This window comes from Camelus bactrianus, chromosome 1, assembly GCF_048773025.1.
Source record: "Camelus bactrianus isolate YW-2024 breed Bactrian camel chromosome 1, ASM4877302v1, whole genome shotgun sequence".
Lineage (NCBI taxonomy): Eukaryota > Metazoa > Chordata > Mammalia > Artiodactyla > Camelidae > Camelus > Camelus bactrianus.
In genome coordinates, this window is record NC_133539.1 from 100,531,463 (window position 1) to 100,553,300 (window position 21,838).

Consider the following 21,838-nt stretch of genomic DNA (forward strand, 5'->3'; position numbering starts at 1 on the left):
ATGGTTGCCATCTTCTTCCATTTTCTCTACATTCTTTTTTATTTTTATTTTTTGGTCATCGATTCCTCATGTTAAATTCCCTTGCATTTTCCTCTCTAACTTAGGACAGTTTACTTTTTATTTATTTATTTTTATTCCTCTCTCAATTTAAAAATCCAAAACCACAAGTTATTACAAGGGAAAGTAAGAATGATGCTTTTTATGCAAATGTGTTAAATAAGAAAGACAGCAGAAATTTTGGAAATGAAAATAGACATACTGAAGTCCTGGTGCCATCAACACAGGTTTTGAAAGGATCCATATACTTGCATCTTTAGAATTTCCCTAATGTCTCCTTGGAAAAAAATAAAACTCTACTTATGGTTACTTGTTCTTGTGGCATGAGATGTGGTATGGATGGTGTTAGCTTGTGTACTGAGAATTTTTCTACAGAATCTATTATTATATATATTTTTTACCCTAAAAAAAAGAGTTGGAAGTTCATAATTGTTTGGATTAAATACCGAGTATGTTTGGTTTAAAATAGCCGTGGACTTTAAACAACCATTTCTGTCAGCTTGAACTTGCCACATGTACATTTCGATTTTGACTTGAGGCAAATTCTCCTTGTAATAGTTACCACATATGAGCCAGTAATGGTTTTGGATTCCCAAGACTGTGCATTTTAGGAAGAACTTCTTTTCCTCCCCCTTTCCTCTCCTATCCCATTTCCCCTCCTCCTGTCCCCCATATAAGATTTAGCCTTGGAAGAAACTGGTTTCATAAGGGGCCAATTTGTTTCTAATAAGAAAAGGGACACTGTGAGATATCTGAAGACTGCTTGAATTTGTGTTTGTTTACTTGGATGATGTTTTAAGACCCAGTGTGCAAAAAAAAGACAACAATAAAATTTTAATGGGAGGTCCAGTCTGTGCCAGGCACTGTTAGTGTTTGGGATATATCAGTGAACCAAACAGACAACTTTCTTGACAACTCCTTCTGAGAATAGCCAGTTAACTGAAAACATGCACGCCCAACTCAGCCAAGCCCTTGTCTAAGAAGGATCACTAGCAGTTTTTTTAATCATCACCTGCCATATTTGTCCTTCTGGAGAAACCTAGGGATGATGAGAGAGTTTCCAAGGTAAAGAGGGATGGATAATTGGAACCACTATAGAGCTTTTTTCTCCTTTTTACTTTTTTTTTAAGCAACACCCTTTTAAAAAAAGTATTGTGTACAGAGTGATCAATACAGTTGAAATTGTGGGAAATCTAATGTCTGGGAGAAATGAATTAGACTGTAAATTATTTGAAATAGGTTATCCATTCTGTAGTAAAATTGCTACTCTCCTAATTAAGTTCACCTCTGGTTAAGGCTGCAATTCAAAATATATTAATTTTAATAAATCAAAAAATTCCTATTATGTGATGTTTCTAAGGACAATTTAATTGTCATAATTAGTTTTATGGAAGTATGGGTCACTACTATGTGAAAAAATTACCAAGATTTATGTGCTTAATAGTATAAATAGTCTTTTTAAAGAAACAGCTTTGCTGAGGTATAATTTGTATACCATGACACACACTCATTTTAAGTGAAAAATTCAGTAATTTTTAGTAACTTTACAGAGTTGTGCAACTATCTTCACTAGTCAATTTTAGAATACTTCCAATACCCTAAAATGATCTCTTCTGCTCAGTTAGATGGGCTTTTGTAAATTAATTTGGAAACAGTCTTACAACATTGCTTCAATGGGAGTACGTATTCTAAATTGACTTTTGGGTGAACATTTAAAGTTGGAGACTGGATGTTCATAAATGTACTCTGTAAGTTAAGATTTATCATATTTAAGTGAGATAAAAATAAACATTATGTAAGGGCTTGGGTTTTTCTTAAAGTAAAGTGAAAACTCAAACTCTTCATATGAAAAAGTACCACAGACTGTTTTTTTCCAAGTTATTTCATACTGCATGTGTGCACGTGTGTGTGTTTTATTGCAATTAAGATGGTTTGTAAAGTTGAAAATCTCCCTTTGATTAGAACAACTACCAGAAAGTATAATGAATTTGATGACTTTAATGGATGAGTGTGATGAGTCCTTTTGAAATAGGCTCATAAAGATTTTGGGGATAAATACTGTAACGATGGATAGCTGCAGATTCCCTATGGAGAAAAATTATTCTATGATGATTTTATAATTCACCTTAGTCAAGGCAACGAACATTTTGAGTTTATAATAAGGTACTTTGCATTACTTTTAGAATTACCTAGTAGAATATGTATTTCTTTTACCCTAGTCACATTGAAGCCAGGTAGTCAGACCTAATTATTATTATATAGCAGACTTTTTTTTTTTAAGGATAATATGTAGGCTGATATGTAACAAAAGGTGTTTGTGTTATTCTGAGTAAGTTAGATACATATGCCCACAAACTTGTTCTGGGCTGCGTACAGTAAAATATAACCCAGCAGGATCCAGACCCTAAAGTAATTATGTGTTAGACTACCTTTGGGTATCAGATAAATGTCTAATAAAACCTTTGGTTATTTGTTTTATTCTTTTTCTTTTAGACTAAAGGAAATTCTTTAGAAGAAAAGTAGTTAGAAATAAAGTTGGTGTAATTATTTGAGTTTGAATTTGGACTGAGCAGAAATTTATATTTTTTGGCAATGCTGAATGGAACACCATTAATCAGAATACAAATGGGCTTTCTTTTGAAAGACTCCCAGTGTATGAAATATTTGAAAGACATATACAGTGGTAGTCATTGGCCTCACCAAGAAAAGTATTTCCTATCTGAAAATATATACACCAGGATATTGGTGTATAGCAACTCCCCGGTTCATTAAAGTATTTGAAGATGATTAACTATATGACTTTGAAGTAAGATAAAGGAATTGACTGTTAATTTATAGGTTCTTGCTAACTAATGATAGCAGTAAGGTAGACTGAAATTAAAAAAAAAAAAACTAGAATGGAAGTCAGTGTTACAATACAAAAGTAGATATCAAATTAAAATGAACATAATAAAGCCGTTAGTATGGTTTTCCAGGTGGCTCTGTTGTGGGAGATTGATCCAGTAAACACTGGCCAAAAATTGAGGGAAAATCCTAGTCACAGAGTCTTTGCTGTTAGCATATATCTTATCTCACTTTGATTATATACTACTAGCTTCTGTTCACTTATCATGTTGAGTTGTAATGGTTTCTGTGCTTCAGACAGTGAAGCTAAGGGCTGTACCTGATTTACGTACTGTCAGGGTCAATAACAAGGAATCAATAAATAATAGGTAACAGTGAATTACACTAAAACAGGGAGAAACATCTTACAAGAGGCAGAAATATGGTGAGTGCTTTGATACTATTTTTGTTTAGTTTTCTTTTGTGGGAGGAGATAAGTAGGTTTATTTATTTAACAGAGGCACTGGGGATGAGAGTATTTTTAAAGATCTTTTTCTCCAGTCATTTGGAGAAATAAAATGACTTATAAAGGTAGGAAAGCATCCAAATTTTCTAGATCTCAAAGATCAAAATTATTAAAAAAATTGATTTTTGGTTAGAAACCGTGAAAATGATGCTGTTGCTTTTGACCTTTCCTGTGTCTGCCAAGATTTGTTTCTTTTAACTTCTAGTTAAATATTAGAAAAAGTGACATCAGTGAGTGTATTTTTCACTTTGCATTCAGAATACATGTCTTGAACACAAACTTTGATCCAGGCATTGAACTCAACACTGTAGAAAAAGAGATAAAGATAGATCCTGCCCTCAAGCAATTCTCATATTATACTAATTCTGTGAACAAAACAACCAAACTAATTTGGAAGAAAAGTGTTATGTTTTCAGAAAATCTTGAATGTTGACAGAATCTGCTTAGAATCATTTACTTTTAGAAAATTGTGATGGAGTATGGTTTATTGGATCATTCTGCTAATGGATTGTGAACATATTTTATGATTTTGTTGTAATTGTTACAAGAATTGTAATTAATACATATTAATTCTGCAAGTGAACAGATCCTGTCTTAATTTTATTCTATGGAATAACATTTTATACCTCTCATAATTCAGGTTACATTCCCAGTATGCCTACATTTTATCTTGTCTTGCATAGTTTAGGCAGAAGACAGAGTAAAAATTTTTTGAAAGCAAAGCTTTTTAAGAATGATAGCTATAATTTTAACTAACTATGGCAGATTTATGTGATGGATTTCTCCTTTTTGGCAGTGAGGACAGTTTGGCGGTTTAAGTGTGCAGACCCAAAGAACCTAGTCATTAGCGATGGACAGCATTTCATTATATTAGTATGAAGGAAAGCCAAAACACATCAGACTTCTCAGTTCTACACTGCTTTTTCATTTTTTCCTTTTTTTGAAGGAAGGCTTGAAGTCTTTATCTGTCACTTAAACGTATTGCACTGCCTTCTGACTCAGCCGTAATAGTGTGAAATACAATTAGGGATTATGTATTTTTTAATTGTTCAAATGTTCTTACTTTTATTTACTGCGTGTTTTAGTGGGTATGTTGGGATAAGGAAGAAGCAGATTGTATACAAAAGCAGCATTGGGTGTTTCTATAAATCTAGAAGATTTATCTATTTTTTGTGTGTATAATATCTATATAATTTTTTTTTCTCAAACCAGATTGTCTACTCTTTGAATTTTTTTTTTTTGAGTGAACATGTATTAAGCATCTGTTACTGTGTAAAATCTGGTGCTGGCTGCTGTGGCTGGATCAGGGGGCTGCCTGGGGCAGGAGTCTTGCCCTCTGAACACATTTTTCTATCCATAGCTTGTTTATGTTGTATCTGGCATGTTGTTTCTTGATGTTTTCATTGATTCAGTGAATACTTATGGTGCCCTAAATATGTCTCATATTTGAAAGTTCTAATGTTGCAGAGATTAATTGTTGTTTAAAACTATAGAGGGAGGTTTTCATTTAACCATTTATTTTACAAATAAAGAGACTGACCAGGAAACACCAAGTGATGGTGACTTGTGGCCTCACAGATAGCTAGCAGTTTGAGGTCTTGCCACTTTCTTTCCTCGGCTGCCCTCTCTGCTAGGAGTTACTCCAGCCCTGGGCCACTCTTAGGAAGCTGTTTGGAGAAAATGACTCACCACTGAGGCAGGGTCCCCACTGACTCCTACCTCTACCCAGCCTCAGTAAGAATTCTGTATATAGAAAATGAAATTTTATACCGTTTGGAGGAAAATGTCCCCAGTCAGAGTTTTTAAAATACTACCTGCTTTATCTGAGCCAATTCCTTCCCCTTCCTTCAAAATGCCTATAATAAACTTAATCATTTCCTTTGTGGTTTTACTATGATTTATTCTGTAAATTCAACTGGGTGGAGATTTTCCACAGCTTTTTTTTTTTTTTTTTTTAGGTTGAGAGGAGTGTTTCCATAGTATTGACTTGTGGTATTGTTTTTGAAAATATAGATACATATTTAGGTGAAGATATGATTAAAGACAGAATTATTAGATATATTGATACTTGCATGCTTCAGTTTCATTAGACTTTGAGCTTTTAAACATTAGCTTCTAATAGTTTGGATGATTATAACTTTTGGCTGAAGTTTGCATCAGTCATGATGAATAAAGCATTGGATTGGGGAGGAACAGGTAAATAAGATTAGGGCACACTTCTTTTGCTTTCTTCTCTGGTTACCCAGTAGCCTTTGCTTTTTATTGAAACTTGGGATGATTCATTCATTAGTTCAACAATGCCTATCTTCAGAATATAAGGCTAGGGAAATACACACACGGGTAAAGATGTGGATCCAGCATATGAAGAAAGAACATGTATAAATAGCCACTCCCAGCATGAAGCATAGAAAATAAAGCATTCCATGAAAAAGGAGAGGAAAAGAGCTGGCAGAGTTAAGAGGAAGGAAATGATCTTTTCCATTTATGCTCATCAAGTAGGTCTGTAGAGGAGGGGACATTTGACAGGGGCCTTGAGGGTGAGTGGCTGGACCTGACTGGGAAAAGACATGCTGCTAAGCAGATGGAACATCATGATTAAAGACGTGGATGACAGATAAAATCATTCAACTGAACTTCAGAACAAGTTGTTTAGTAGAAAGTTACTAATGTGAGGCTGATTCATTATACTTTATTCTACAGGCCAGGGGTTGCTTGACGGTGATCTGGCCTATGGCTCTTTTTTGTAAGTAGTTCTGTTGGAGCCCAGCTATTCTCAATTGTTGACATATTGCCTATGGCTGCTTTTGTACCACAATGACAGAGTTGAGTCATTCAGCAGAGACCATACTGCCCTCAGAGCCTAAGGTGTTTTCTGTGAAAGGCTAGATAGTAAATATTTGCTGAGTCCTGCTTTAGACCATAGTTGAGAACCACGGATACAGTCTGGGGACTGGTGCAGAATGGTTTTCAGGAGAGTTTGTCACACAGTCCTTATTAGAAGTAAAGGGGTGGGGTGTGGGTGATGGGGATTTTTGAATTAATCTAGTTCGGTGTCTTCTAGTCGGAGTGGAGGGGTTTTGAATTCTAAATAGATTAAGTAGATGAAATCAGTGGGATCTGGAGAAAGATTTGATGAGAGAGGCCACAGAAAGAGAGGAAGCAAGGCTGAATGAAAAGTTTTCAGCTTGGGTAACTGTATGGCTGATGGCGCCGCAGAAGCAGGGAACACAGAAGGACAAACACTTGTAAAAGTTTTAATGACCTGTTAGAGATAGAACACTGGTGGAGGACTCAGTATGACCACATAAGGTGGAACCTTATGGTTTTTGCAGGACCTCGGAATATTTATCACAGTTAACTGGAAAGTTTTATTTTACTGTTCGTACTCAAATGGACCAAACTCCTGTGAGAATTATTTTTATGACTGTTGTGCATTTTTTAAAAAGTTTGACCTTTTGGGTTGTTGTGGCTAAAGTAATTTTAAGTAGAAAAACTTTCTTTCCCTCTGAAAAGTTTTAAACGGTTGAAAGAATGTTTCTAAAGTACTTAAACACAGAACTGACAATGCCACTAGGATGAAATAGGAACATTTCAGTAACCTTAAATTTTTATTCAAAGTCAAGTTCTCATTGAATTGTGTAAAGATAATTTTTGCATTTTACATTTTACTTTACAGGGATTGCTTTTTGTTATAAAGATAATGCACGCTTATAAAATACTGAATTGTAAGAGTACAAGTTGCCACAGCTCTGCCTTTTCAAGCTACTGACTTCTGTTGGTAGTTTGAGATCTACTGTGAAGATACTTTATCTGTCACTGGGGTTACACTTGCCAAATGTGCATGTATAGCTTTGAATAGGTGACTCTACCTGCAGAATATCTGAATCAGTTAGACCCAACTCTCCAGTCGTATGGTTCTCTGATGTAGTAAGCTCTTTCCTCCATCTCCCCAGACATCATGTGGGTTCCTCTGCAACCTGCGTGACGCTCTCTGCCTCAGAGGGCTTGGCTTTTGCCTTCAGTTACGCATAAATCTGGTCTTATTTCCTAATCTTCAGTATTCAAAAAGATTGTATCAGCAACTAGTAGTCTTGAGGAAAATACCCCTGTTGGAAAAGATAGGATTATCCTAGGAGGGAGAATTCTAAAGTGGTCATGCTAAGGACATCAGTTGTACTTATTTGTAAGAAAAATAGAAACTTGATATATTTATATAAACATTATTTTGTGAAGTCAGATTAATTCCATTTTTTAAAAAATAAACAGGCAGAGAAGAGTTGTCTTGAGGTTTTAGTCAGAACAAATTTATTCTGATTTAAAATTTATCTTAAAACATATGTATATTTGGCTAAATATAAAATTATTTTAAACTACAGACTAGTGTAAACTTGAAAGTGAGTTTTCTTCCTGCCTCTCTTGTTTCTCCAGTCCCTTTCCTGTAGCAACAGTAACGTTAATTTTTGTTAACTTTTGTGAACGTTATAATGTATCACGTGTTGTTCTTAATTTAAAATTTTTTTAACGATAACTTGATGAAACAGATACTGCTTTCCCCTCATTTTGTAATTAAAGAAGCTGAAACATGAAAGGTTTAGGCAACTGACTTGTCTGAGGTTACTCAGATAGCAAGTGAGAGCTGGAATTAAAGACCCAACAGGCAGACTTCAAGTTGTATGCCCTGAGTCATTTTATGATTACGTCATTAATCACATTAACAATTTCTTGCCTATTGTTCCTAGAAGAAAAAAAAACTATATGCTAAGATGTATATATATAGATAACTTTTTATTTCTTAAATGTTATTTTTTGTAACTGAAATAAAAATCAATGATACAATTTAAGTTCTCTACAACAATTTAAAATGAAAACAAAGTCTCTCTGATTCTAACATAACTTTTACTATTTTTTAAAAAATTGACTGGGCATAATTAATAAACTTAGCACTTGCACATTAGCAACATTTTAATATTCTTTTTTTTTTTAAAGATTCAGAAGTGGACAATATGGTGAGGGCATGCATGTCAAGTATTTTTTATTTGTAAAGTCTGATTCACCAGGAAAGGGAAAGAAACAGAGGAAGCAGAGGGTAGGCAGCTTCCTTTTTAAAGCGCAGGACGTGGGGATTACCGGAGCACACCAGTGCTGCTCACATTCCACGGGCTGGGTCATGTGGCCACATGGCTTCAGAGTAATCATTAGCCATATGCCCAGTTAACATGCGGGGATTCCATTATTAAAACAAAGGCATGGGAATGTATACGGAGGTGCGTTAGCATCTCTGCCAAAAGTATAAACTTACCCTATTCTTGCTAAAGTAATTTTTTAAAAATTTTTCACTAGGTTTTTACTTTTATAGAGATGGGCAATAGTGTGTTTTATTTTGATAAAATAATTCATATATAGAAAATTATTAAGTGTTGCCTGATGTATTACTAGTAACCTAGCATATTAACAAGCTCCTTGAGAGCAAGTCTGGTGGAAAGGCATGTGGAACAGCTTCCTTACTCCTCCACTCAGATTTCACAGCAGCGCATTTGGACTGCTGGCTTTTAGGAAGACCCGGTGTGGAATTCAAGAGCGTTAGTTTACTCTTATTGTTTGCCACCCGGAATGTTAAGTCATTAAATTATCATCTTTGGAAACCTTTGGTTTCGAGGTATTCTGATGTGAAAAAAAGGTGCAAAATAATTTGTGGTTGTAGCAAGAATAAAAAAATTATTGCAGAGTGGAAACATACTAGGTAGTGGCTTCTACGTTTCATATTTTTTTAAGTCATTGTGACTCTGAATGAACTGTGAGGAATAAAGTTGCCAGAAAAATCAGTGAAACTGTAGACACTAAATTATAGTGTCAAGTTTTACATAGTTTTTCAAAGGTATTGAGCTTTAAAAAGATGTGCTTGTGTATACACTTTTACTTTAGGATTTGAGGCTAGTGAGTGATTCAAGTATAAATTTATATTGATGACATTTAGTAGTTGAATGTATTTTGTCAAAGATAATGAAATCTTTGGAAATTATAATGGATGGTTATAATTAAATTGAAACATTAGGAAGATGCAGTGACAGCGTCTGTCAATAATTGTTTATATTATTAAGTTGTGTAGCAAGTTACTGATTAACATTTCAACTCTGTTTTAGAATTTTGATTTTGCAGAATAAGTGATTATTGAAAAATAATTACGAATGATACTAAAATGCTGTCTTTTATTTGGGCTTAATTGGACAATATGATGTAAGCACTAGTAATTTAATACAATCCATGTAATTTAAGTTGAAGGAAAATTGTTTGGTATACTCTGTAAATAGTTGGTATTAATCCTGTGTTGGATTCTAACATCTGACTTTTATTAAAGACTATTTCTTGGTTTATGTGTCCAAATTCCAATAAGTGTATTTTAAAACTTCCTTTTTAACTCATCAAACAGCTTTGATGTTATATTTGCTGGCGGTCCAGAAGAAGTCCTAAGAAAGTTCCAAAAGTCAAACCACAAAGTGGTCTTTGCAGCAGATGGAATTCTGTGGCCGGATAAAAGACTAGCAGACAAGTACCCTGTTGTGCACATTGGGAAACGCTACCTGAATTCAGGAGGTGGGTAAGATACTGGCAGAAAAGTGTAATCAAACTCATAGTAAATTACAAATATTGAAACAGCCTTTTTTATGTGAAACTATATAACATGAGTTTAAAATAACTATTATATTCTTATTACTATGGAAAAATTACATCGGTTTAAAATCCACGGTGCATTTTATAGTTGACGAGGCATTTTCTCATATATTTTTATCATATGATGTTCCTAATGACACTAAGCAGTGTGAATGTTATTATTTCCACATTATAAGTGAGAAAACCCAGTTTCCCCAATTTAAGTGACTTTTCCTAGAGACATTCTGTTGTTAAAGGAAAAATAACATAGATTTAGATATTCTGATTATAGTTTCATTGAGAATTTCTGGCTATAGGATAATGAGTTTAGTGAATTCCCTAATTTAGGAAAATGTGCAAGCTACACTCATGTAGCTTTACAAAAGATAGGCATTACTTGTCTATTTTTAAATATCTGGAAGTGATTTGTCTTGAAATCACTAGTCAAAACGAATCAGCATTGAGTGGTCTAGATATACTTAAAGTGCTGCGTTAGCTATGCCACCATGGATTAAAGGAACAAATGATCATATTCTCCCTCCTTCAAAAAATAAAATAAAATTTGACTTGGATATTATTATGACTCCAAAACATTTCCCTTAGACTGAAATTAATGTAAACATATGGCCAGAAGACATGGCTTTAGGATGGGAGAACATGTTAGAGAAATAAGTAGGGGGGAAATTGCAAGCCATATTGGGAAAACAGATCTTTGAGTGATTTACATATAATAACTGATTATATTTACCTGTTCAAATGGGTGCTGCTTGAGATGGCAGCATGTCCGACTCTAGACTTTGCTCAGATACTTTTGTCAGTGAAACTTCGAGCAAGTAATTTACTTTCTCTGAGATGCTGCAATTCCAGCTCTGTTCACCTGCAGTTTGTTTTAGCAACCCGTTTCCATAGTGGTACCTTGGAACGTTGTCAGCCCATAGACATATTGCACTTCTGAAACCTCAAATCCCAGTGTGCACTGCCTCGTTTCAGCTCACTCTCAATCTTTCTATCTCAATATGTTTACAGTTCATGGCTTTTGGGATTTCTTGATCACTTTATTTTTCTCCTAATTTATCTACCACTTTCTGGATTTTACTTCCATATTCAAGTCAGAACCTAGGGTTTCTCACGTTGGTCCCTTTGTCCTCTGTATTTTAGCAGTCCTTCTTTCTTAGATTTACAGTGTAGATGGCTGCCCACTCTTAACTTCTCTGTCTGAGCAGTTGAATTGAGGATGAGTGCTGCGTCTGCTTCCAGCTGTCAGACCCTCAGTGTCACGTGGCTAATCTCATAACTTATCCTAAGTCCTATGTAGTCTAAATCCCATTGAGCTATGCAACTCTGGGACGAGTTTTATTTTATATTTATTAGTTTTTCTAAACATGATGTGCGAAGTGAACTATATTATATGTAAATTTTTCTAGATAGTGACATACCTACTCAAGAATCTGGATTCAAACAGATGCACAGTGCTGTGGAAACAGCAAAAAATTGGCAAGTGAGTGCCTTTGTGAGCAAGTTTGGTTAAGGAGAAGGTATCTATAAATGGGAGAGTAATCATCCAAGGACATTAAAACATCATCCCTATGCTTTCTGTAGTGAAAATAGTTAAAGACATGCGAGAAAGTCTAAATATGTTCAATAGAAGTTTATGAATGATGTGTTCAGAGTTATTCAAGGGCCATGAGTTTTGTTTGTAGGTACCTCGTTTGGCTAAAGAAAATCTTCATGGAGAGTAAACATGTTCCTTTAGGAGGAAAACTGCGGAATATTAGAAACTTTGTTCATTTGGAATAATATGGCAGTTTAATAGAAAAATATAAATCATAAAATATATATCACATACTATGAAAATATAATTCTTTTTCATGTTTAGGACATTTGTGATTTATAAAAATGATAAACAATTTTTAAAAGCAGTAATATAAACCACTGGAAAATGTCATGCGTTACTACTTGGATATATTTTTCATCACAGAAGATTGGCTATAGGAATTAAGAAATACATCTTTTTCATTTGGCAAAAATTAAAAAAAAAATGAGCAACTAGTGATTGATTTAGTCATGTTTTCATTTTGTCTTGTTTTATCTAGTTAACAGTAATATTCCTGGATCTATTTCTTTTAATTCTTTTATTCCCATGAGGACATTTTAATTTTGAGGGTAAAAAGCTAGGTTTCCTTTCAACTGACAGGAGTAAAATTGGTCCCTTTTTAAAAGTATTGCATATCAATGAGATACAGCAGTTTGGCTGCGTTTCTGAAATTCAGAGGAAGACTCAAACACAGGAAAAATAATCCTGTTGTGTGTGTCTTTTATAGACAACTGTTGTTGGCAAGTTTAATGCTTATGCTCTGGAGCCAAGGTGAACAATCCAATTTTAGACTTCCTTTCTCCAGACCATGACACACAAAACCTAGCCAGAAAATGGTTTAGCAGACGCAGTAATGACTAGCTCCGTGAAGGAAAAATTCCCAAAATGTCCTAGATATAAAGTTTCTTTGGGATGTTTGTAGTCAGTGACAAATCCAACATTCCTTTGATTGCCTTAGCATCTCTGGCACTGACATTAAAACCACTGTAGTAGAGATTTTCTTTTTTCAGAAACAGTGAACCTTTTACAAAGGATCTAAGAACAGCATTTTAGAAGATCAGAAAGAAAATGCTCTAATTCGAATTTTTTCCTAGTAACTCTTTTTTCCCTTAGGAGCCTTCAAAAACATTAGCCCCCCGTCTTGTGTCAGTTAATTTGGGGACTATGTTTATTCAGAAAAGAGTCTTTGATTTACAATTGGTAGTAAAAACTTAATGTATTGCAGTTTATATATAAAACAAAGGACACACAATAACTCATATTTCTCTCATGGTGAGCTGTGAAATTCCAAACTAAGGACTGAGCCTAATAGCTTGGTAAGTCTGTGCAACTGGTCTGTTGAATTGACATAGACAGGGATGTTGGTGTTTGAATTCTAAATTCTCTATTCTCTGTTGTATTGCAGGATTTATTGGTTATGCTCCATATATCAACCGTATAGTTCAGCAGTGGAATCTCCAGGATAATGATGATGATCAGTTATTTTACACTAAAATTTACATTGATCCACTGAAGAGGGTATGTAGTACCTCTCACTTTCCTTGTAACCTCCTTGTTCAAATGGCTACTGGTGCTCCAGCCATTGCATCCATACTCTGGGAAATTATCAGGCAGAACAGTAAGGGACCATCTCAGTTGGGTCAGCTCTCTTTAAGTAGCCTACCTAGAAGTCTCACAAGACACTTTCTCATACTTTTCTTTGACCAGAATGTATTTACTTAGCTACACATAATGTGCACAGGAGTTTTGTTCTTTATTTCAAGCACATGTATCCTACTGAAAATCTGAATTCTCTGATTAAGGGGAGGAATGTTGGGGACAGTAGCAGCCTGCCACGGAACCTAAAGACAGTATTCCTGAGACTGATTTAAATGAAACTTTGGAGAAAAGTAAAAACAAAGTTATCTAATTTGAGAATATTTTTAGTATATTTACCTGATGTAAGTTAATAATGTAATAATGTGACTTAATAAGCTTATTCTGTGTCACCAATACAGCTCTGAAACTTGCTTAATTGTGTATTTCTGGATGTTGCCATTAGGGAACATACTTTTTTTTTTTTTTTAAGTATATTTTACTGTGAGCTTGCCACTATAGCTGCTTTGGTTTCTTAGATAAATACTTCAGTTATCTAAATATTGTCATTAGATACTTCTTAAGAAACTTTATTCTTAAAATGTTTATTTTTCTTCTCTCCTTTTTACTGTCCCTCTTATGTGCCTGACATGGCCAGCCTGAGGACTGGGTCTCCCATCTGGGAGGAGACACCTACTCTTATTATGAGTGCTAGCACAGGCAGCTCGATGCTTGTCTGTCTTAGTGTAATTCAACAGTGAAAGTGCCCTGAGTCTTATTATTATTTTTTTGCTTTAGGATTCTTCCTCTGAAGTCTCACTGCTGGGTTCGTAATATTTTTAGTTGTGTAAATCCTATTTAAGTTTCTCTCTGAGCATAAGATTTTATCTGGTGAGCATGTGTCTTAGGCTGCTTGGTTTGCCATAAGAAAATACCATAGACTGGGTGGTTTAAACAAAAGAAATTCAGTTTCTCACATTCTGTAGGCTGGAAGTCTGAGATCAGGGTGCCAGAATGGTGGGTTTCCGGTGATGGCTCTCGTTCTGGCTTGTAGATAGCAGCCACCTTCTTGCTGTGTCTTTACATGGTAGAGAGGGAGAGAGAGTGTTAGGGGTTGAACATATGAACTTTGAGGGAACACAAACATTCAATCCGTAAAAACAATTTTAGGAATATTATGACAGAGCCAAGAAACTGGCCCACTGAGAACCATAAGATTTGTAAAGCAGATTAATCTTTATGATTAGGTGGATTGACTGTAAACCTATTGCAGCAGTCAGGCAGGTTATGCTGCATAATGATAATCCCCAAGCTCAGCAACTTAAGGCAACAGGGGTCTTTCTGAAAAAGATTACTAGAATAATTTACATATAGGATCTTTAAATTCCCCCCCAAACCAAACTATATTAACATGATTGTGTTGTTTGCTGTTTATTGTCATTTTTAATACCTTCTCCATTCTTACTTTCAGGCAGCTATTAACATCACATTGGATCACAAATGCAAAATTTTCCAGACCTTAAATGGAGCTGTAGGTATGCTTCCTAAATACTGGGTTGCTCGTTTTCACAATGAACACCTGTGTTTTCAACTGTCTGTCCTTTGTTGTATTCATTTTTGGGCTATGACTAAAGTTGACGTGTAGATATTGCAACTTTTAAAAGATGTTGGACTTAAGCTTAGCTTGATATAGTTAAATATAGTCAGTTGAAATTATTTCCTAAGGCTAGTATAAAAAAGAGAAGCTTCTGCCCTTAGGTAACTTAGACATTATTGTCTCATCATCTGGAGACTGTAGATGTGGTTTTGTATTAATTACACTTTGTTTTTACACATTTTTCAATGTCAGTTCTTTATATGGTGAATTACTCAGGAGTATTAGAGTATTTTAACCTCGATTAAAGGTAACTGGTAACAAGGCATGTACACTGTGGAGAGTGTGTGTGTGTGTGCGCTTGCATGCCTGCATGCCTATGTGTGTTTTCCTGTTAGACATATATCTTGATAGAAAATATATTAGTATATTAAATTTAATTAATTGATGTATTAAACATAGAAATACATTAATAGATTAGTGTATTAATACTTTAAAAATTAAAAATACACTGCAGTTCAATATAATTATTCAAGGCAGTTCATAAATAAAAAGATACTCCGAATGGAAGGCATTTAGTTTGGATTGTTCAAGAAATCTACGGAAAGGAACTTGAAAACAACAAAAAATGTGTCTGCTCCCAACTGACCTGTATATTCCTGGAATTTACATTAGGCCTGATTTTCAAGAACTGGAAATACTATCAGTGAAGGCCAGGTGTAGAAACCTAGCTCATGCCTGGCAATTTTCTGTTCTCCATACATATTTTGTTACTGTCTTCATTATAACCTAGAAAAACAGGCAAGGATACTGTTTTACAGATGAATAAATTGAAGTAATAATCTAATTCATTTAGGATTACATCACTATCAAAAGGCGTAGGCTGGATTACAAAGGTGCTTTGCTTTTTTTTTTTTTTTTTTTCACCAGACACCTTATCTTAACTCAGTTTGCTGGTGCCAAGTTGGAGAAAGTGAGATGCTCAGAGTCTGTATCTGTGTCAGTGTCGTCCTTCATTTTGAGTATCTGCTGACTTAGAACAGATAGAGTTTCTAGAAGTGCAGCACGTGTAATAGCATGCATGAGAAATTTAGTAACAAAAACAAGATACAAAGATGTATCTGTGTATCTACATATATGAATACATACAAGCACATTTTAAATTACTAATACATGTCTTTTTTTTTTTTTAACCCAGATGAAGTTGTTCTGAAATTTGAAAATGGCAAAGCCAGAGCTAAGAATGTATTTTATGAAACATTACCAGTGGTGATTAATGGCAATGGACCCACCAAGGTGAGTCACAGTGACTTTTCGCTGTTTCCTTATTTCTCGGAGATTATGGAGCAGTATGTAGAATGTCTTCTTCTCTTCCTCCTCTTCCTTCTTTGTCTCCTCCTCCTTCTCCTCATCCTCCTTCTTTAATATCTTAAGAGGCTTTATTTTGGTGCTAACAATTTACTAGTTTCATTTTTCATACAGTGTATAATTTGGTTTCATTCAGATTAGTCAAAATGATGATTTTTCCTCAGCAGATTGATAACTTTCCATTCTATTTGTAACACATTTCAGTTTAGTGTTGAATAATTACAGCTAACTTGAGAGTGAGCCACATTTTTCCATACAGAATATCCTCTCTGAATAGGAAATGTTGAGGTTCACAAGGGATTTGTTTCACCCGAGGCACCATTGTCAAAGTTAACAGCTCTGTTAACATTGGGGTGTAACTGTATGTCCAGAAAGCTTCCTCTTGCACTTATTTTATAACAAGGTTGATGGATTGTAGTTGACAAAGACATAAATTGACCAAAGAAATTTTACATGCTTTTCAAATATATGTAATTGAGCTTGCTGAAAATGTTTATGCCTGCAAAATCTGTGATAAATTTATACTGCTTGTATGCAATTAAAACAGAACTTGCATTGTTTTATGTGTGTGTGTGTATATATATACACATATACATATACATACACACACACACACACACACACACACACACATACATATATGTTTAGTAATACTGTGCTTAAAACAATGTTCTGAGATACTAAGATGATACCTGGCTTACTCATAAGTACCTAGAAGAGAGATTACCAGATACATTTAGAAGATGCAGAGATGTGTCAGAGTGAGTAGTCTGAATTCCAATAAAAGCTGTATGCATGGGAAGAAATTCAAAGGAAAGCCCACATTGGCAGCTTCTCCACCATAAAAAACGGGAGAAGTAGATCCCCCTTCTCCTCTAGCTGATCTTTCCACCTTGCTTTTCATCCCGTTCCAGCCCTCCTACAGAGCCTTCCCAGTGGTCTCCTTTTTCTGTCTAGAAGCCATTTTCCCAGCTCCGTTCTCTCCTCATCAGCATTTAAAAGACCCTCAAGTCTTTCTCAAAACAAAACTGAGCCAAGGCAAACTGCAACGTCCTTCTCAATCTATGCTGCTCTGGACTGCCTGTCTTCTTCCCTCCGCTTCACAGTCAACACTCTTTAGAGACAACTCACTGCCACCACCAGTCCTCTTCCCACCACCCAGGAAAGACTCCTGTCAAGGTCTGTTGTGACATCGTTGTTGAATAGTAGACATTCACCACCAGCCCTCATTTCTCCATCCAGAGATACCACTTGACAGTGTTCATCCCATTTGGTTCAACTTGAAATACTTCCCTTTGCTTCCATGATGCTCTGCTGGCTTGTCTACTAATTTTCTGGCCTTTCCTCTTTGGTCTCTCACTCTTTCTTTTTTTAATAATACTTTTTAAAAATATAGCACTTTGTGTGTGTGTATAGGGGGTTCATGGGCTGCTGTATTGTTTTAGTTAAATGTTCTACAGGTATCTGTCTGAGACATCTTCTTTTTCCCTGCTACACACATTCGTTGGTAAATTGCTTTGTTCCTAATTCAACAGCTCTTCTCTTAAGGCTAATTATTTTGAAATCCTTACTGTAGCTTCTGTCTTCCCTGAGCTCCAGATTTGAGTACTGAATTGTTAGATTTATTTGTGTGTCATATGAGATCTGGAGCTCAAGACCTTCAGCTCTGCCTTCTCTTCCACCCAGCTGATTAACCAGCACCTGGGTTTTGTTTTGGCTCTGGTTGCTTCTCACTCCCAATCCAAGAGCTACCCTTCCTAACTCCCTTGTATGGTGTTTGTCTGATTTTCTCGATGTCAATAGCAGCTTCCTTAGTTTAGGCCACCTGCAACTTGCCAGCAGTAGCAATCACCCACCGGCAGCCTGGAACTAGAATATTCTCCTGAAGCAGAAGCCCAGTCACATTACTCACCTTGGTAATGCCCTCTGTGGAATTAGGTATAAGGTTCCAAATTCTCAGCTTGTTTTGTAAGGCTCTATTTTGAAATTTGCTTCTGGTTTGGCAGTGCCCAGCTTCCTGTCCCATCTGCTCCCCGACTCCTGACACTGTAGCGTCTGCACACGTATTTCTGATTCACAGTCATTCCCTCCCTCTCTCTCTCCCTCAGCTCCTGCCATCCTGAGTTACTCTGAGTTTTGCAAAAGTTTCATGTTTCCTCTGTCTGCAAGTCTCCTGAATGTGCATTTCATTCATTCTGGAATCCTCTGCCGCTGATTCACATTTGCTGTAGCCACCTACTAAGTGCTGTTCATCTTGTAGGTGTCAGCTTAGTGGTTAGACCTCGAGTTTTCTGCATGCTTTTGTAATTTCTGGAGCTTCATCCATCACAGCACAGGGATGGAAATTTACCCATTTGGGTTTCTTTCTTTCCTTCCTTCCTTCCTTCTTTCCTTCCATCTTTCTTTTTCTTCCTTCCTTCCTTCCTTCCTTCCTTCCTTCCTTCCTTCCTTCCTTCCTTCCTTCTTTCCTTCCTTCCATCCTTCTTTCTTTCTTTCTTTCTTTCTCTTCCTTCCTTCCTTCCTTTCTTTCTTTCTTCCTTCCTTCCTTCCTTCTTTCCTTCCATCCTTCCTTCCTTCTCTCTCTTTCTTTCTTTCCCTTTCTTTCTTTCTTTCTTTCTTTCTTTCTTTCTTTCTTTCTTCCTTCCTTTCTTTCTTTCTTTCTTCCTTCCTTCCTTCCTTCCTTCCTTCCTTCCTTCCTTCCTTCTTTCTTTTCCTTCCTTCCTTCCTTCCTTCCTTCCTTCCTTCCTTCCTTCCTTCCTTCCTTCCTTCCTTCCTTCCTTCCTTCCTCTCTTACTTACAGGGTCTTTCACCTAGGAATTACAGAAATTGTGTCTATCCTGTTCACTTTTTGTTTCCTTAGGGTGAGCACATGTGCAGCATATATTAGCCTTTCAATAAATTGCCATTGAATGCCAGAGTCTATAAACAATCTGATGACCTAGAATTATCCTTGGGAATGGTGAGGTGGATTTTTTTTCTGGCAGGGCAGAAAAGTCATAAAATTGCTGTAGGTCCTTGTAACTGCCCCTGGGCAGATGGATGGACTTTCCCAACCAGACTTCCATAACTAAATAGTGTGCTGTTCCGCCTTGGTAATGCAGTATTTTAATCAAATTTAAACGTCTTACAAGAGGAAGTTTTCTTCCCAGAATTACCTGTTGTGAGTAAGGCCTGATATCCAATGATTTCATTGTGTTCACCAGTTCTCTCCAATTCCCAGGATAATGCTGACAGGAGTTTTACAGAGAGATTAAAAGACTTTTCATAAGAAAAGGAGCACTGATCCTTAATCATTTAGAAACATCCAAGAAGTATTTTCAGTTTGGCCTATCCCTGTTTCTGGCATTTTAAGCAGTAGGATGATACTCTTATATTTTCTCTGACATGATCCTATGATTCTATTTGGCAACAAAAAGGAAGTAATTTTTTTTATTATAAACGTTATATTTGGTATAATATAAAAGTTTGAGAAAGGATTATGTAAATAAGCATTCAGCTAATGCTAATACTCTTTTTAGTAATATGTTAAAGTTAAATAATATCATATTTTCCCCTGTGTCCAGGCTAAGGAGGAGAGAAAGAGGATTACTCTTTTTAGATACACTTTTTATTTAACCATCCTAAAAGAGGAAAGGATTTTTTATATAATTTGCAATTTACCTTTAGTTATTATTTCATTTAGTAAGGGATGATGATACTGTCAGTGGTTTTGAGCCATAACATTGAACTAAATGTTAATATTCAAGCCACGTTTTTCACTTAAAACTTTATAGAATATGTAAATGATAAATTGTTTATAGTGTGTTTATAGACCAAAGTATGTAAAAACAAGTTTACTTCTTAATTAGTTACTTTCTCTAAATCTCATACTGTTAGGAAGAATAATTTTTAAATTATAAATAGTTTTAAAAAATCACTTGTAGTTCCACTGTTCTCTCATATTGTTTTCATTCATAGTTGCTTTCAGTATTTATGTCCTTGTTCAGTATTATATCTATGAGCATTCGTATTTTTCATTTGTTTTCATAATGGTGTATACATAGTTTTGTGCTTTTTAATTAACATTTTATTTGAAATAAGTTTTTATATTTACTCTACATTATTATTTTCATACTTATCTAGATATAATCTATAAATCAATTTTTAGATAGAAACTACGACTTCTGGTTTGAAGTTTTACTATTCTTGAAACTTATTTATTGTTAGCAACACATCATCATACACTTATTTTAATACATAACCTTTTTCTTTTAAATATCAGATAATACACTTCTTAAGATAATCGTTGTAAAATTGGTAGTATTTTTTATACAAACAGAAGTTAAACATAAGAAGAGCACATGACCTAATTTGCACATGAAAATGTCATTTCTGAAATGAATTTGATTTGCAGTAAAAATAGGGACCTTACTTTTGTGCTTATAAACAACAATGCTTGGGTCACTATGACCTTGAATAATTGGATGATTTGTAAAAAAAGGAAAGAAAAAAAGAAAAGATTCGGTTGGAAAAGTTTCTCTGCCAGTGACATGACATCACCCTTGGAACCGTTTTGATATTGTGAAAGAAGGATCCGGAGAGCACTGCCACCTAGAAGCCAGGGACTGCCCGGAACAGCCTAACTACAGAAACAGTTTTCTGCACTTTCCAAAGCCGCCAGCATAAATGTCTGCAATTTTTAATGAGGAAAACAGATGTAAATGGAGGATGGGGTTGGTGGATAACCTGCTTGTGTGATGAGAGATCCAGAAGAAGGAGGTTTCCAGTCTTAACTGTCTATGGAAATCAAATTGAGGCAAAAAGTGAAGTAGAAAATTTACAATATGAAGTTTTAGTTCTGAAAACGAAATGTAGCACCTTTTATGCTCTACCCTTAAAAAAAATTGATCATTTTCATATTCACATAGGGGTTCTAGTAGACTGATCAGTAATTCATTAAATAAATATTTAATTTGTTATGAAATTCCTGAGATGAGGAAAGTGCCAGACTTTATATGTAGATATTTTAGATATGTCTAACTGTTTGGGAGATTTTTTTTCTTCCTTTAAAAAAAAATTCTTTCCCAGAATTTTTAAAATGAAACTGTGTATTTCCCACTAGCCTTTTAAAAAAGTCCTTTTAGAAATAATGCTTACTAGAAGATCCATTTTCACACGAATCTATTTTCTTTCTTCAAAACCATAACATTATATAGAACATAAATGATTAATGTTTGCATGTATAGTTTGACAACAGTAAAATTTTTGTTTTTATTATAAAGGCATATTAAAATGACCACATTGACTTTTGAAATGTTGTTAACGAATGTCATAACTACATATTTCCTGTCTTTTAACTTGTTTCCCGATTTATCATGAGGTTCAAAAGGGTTGTGAATGAGTTACTTTTTCATGTCTTATTGTGCTGTACAGAATAATGTATCTGTCTACAATATCTGTGTAACACAAAGACTTGTAGTTAATACTGTACTTGTTTCAATAACATTTGTCTCAGTTGTAGTACAGTAGAAATATGAATGGAATCCCAGATAACTGAGAGGAATCAGGTAAAAGGGCACTACACTAATTTCTTCATCTGTTCTGTACCGTAAGATTTCTTTTAGAGTCTTAGGAAGCTAGAAAAATCCAGTGGGCACTTCTGTACATCTTTGAC

At 35.1% G+C, this 21,838-nt stretch overlaps 1 protein-coding gene across 4 annotated transcripts in view; it reads left to right on the forward strand.

Annotated features, from left to right (window-relative positions):
• The window catches only part of PLOD2 (procollagen-lysine,2-oxoglutarate 5-dioxygenase 2), a 96,172-nt gene that overhangs the window by 44,443 nt on the left and 29,891 nt on the right, over positions 1-21,838 (forward strand). For all 4 annotated transcript variants that reach the window (XM_074370024.1, XM_074370027.1, XM_074370020.1 and 1 more), the window contains 4 exons: positions 9,834-9,997; positions 13,054-13,166; positions 14,695-14,758; positions 16,016-16,113. In XM_074370024.1, the coding sequence (XP_074226125.1) occupies positions 9,834-9,997; positions 13,054-13,166; positions 14,695-14,758; positions 16,016-16,113 (439 nt within the window). The remainder of the gene's footprint in view (positions 1-9,833; positions 9,998-13,053; positions 13,167-14,694; positions 14,759-16,015; positions 16,114-21,838) is intronic.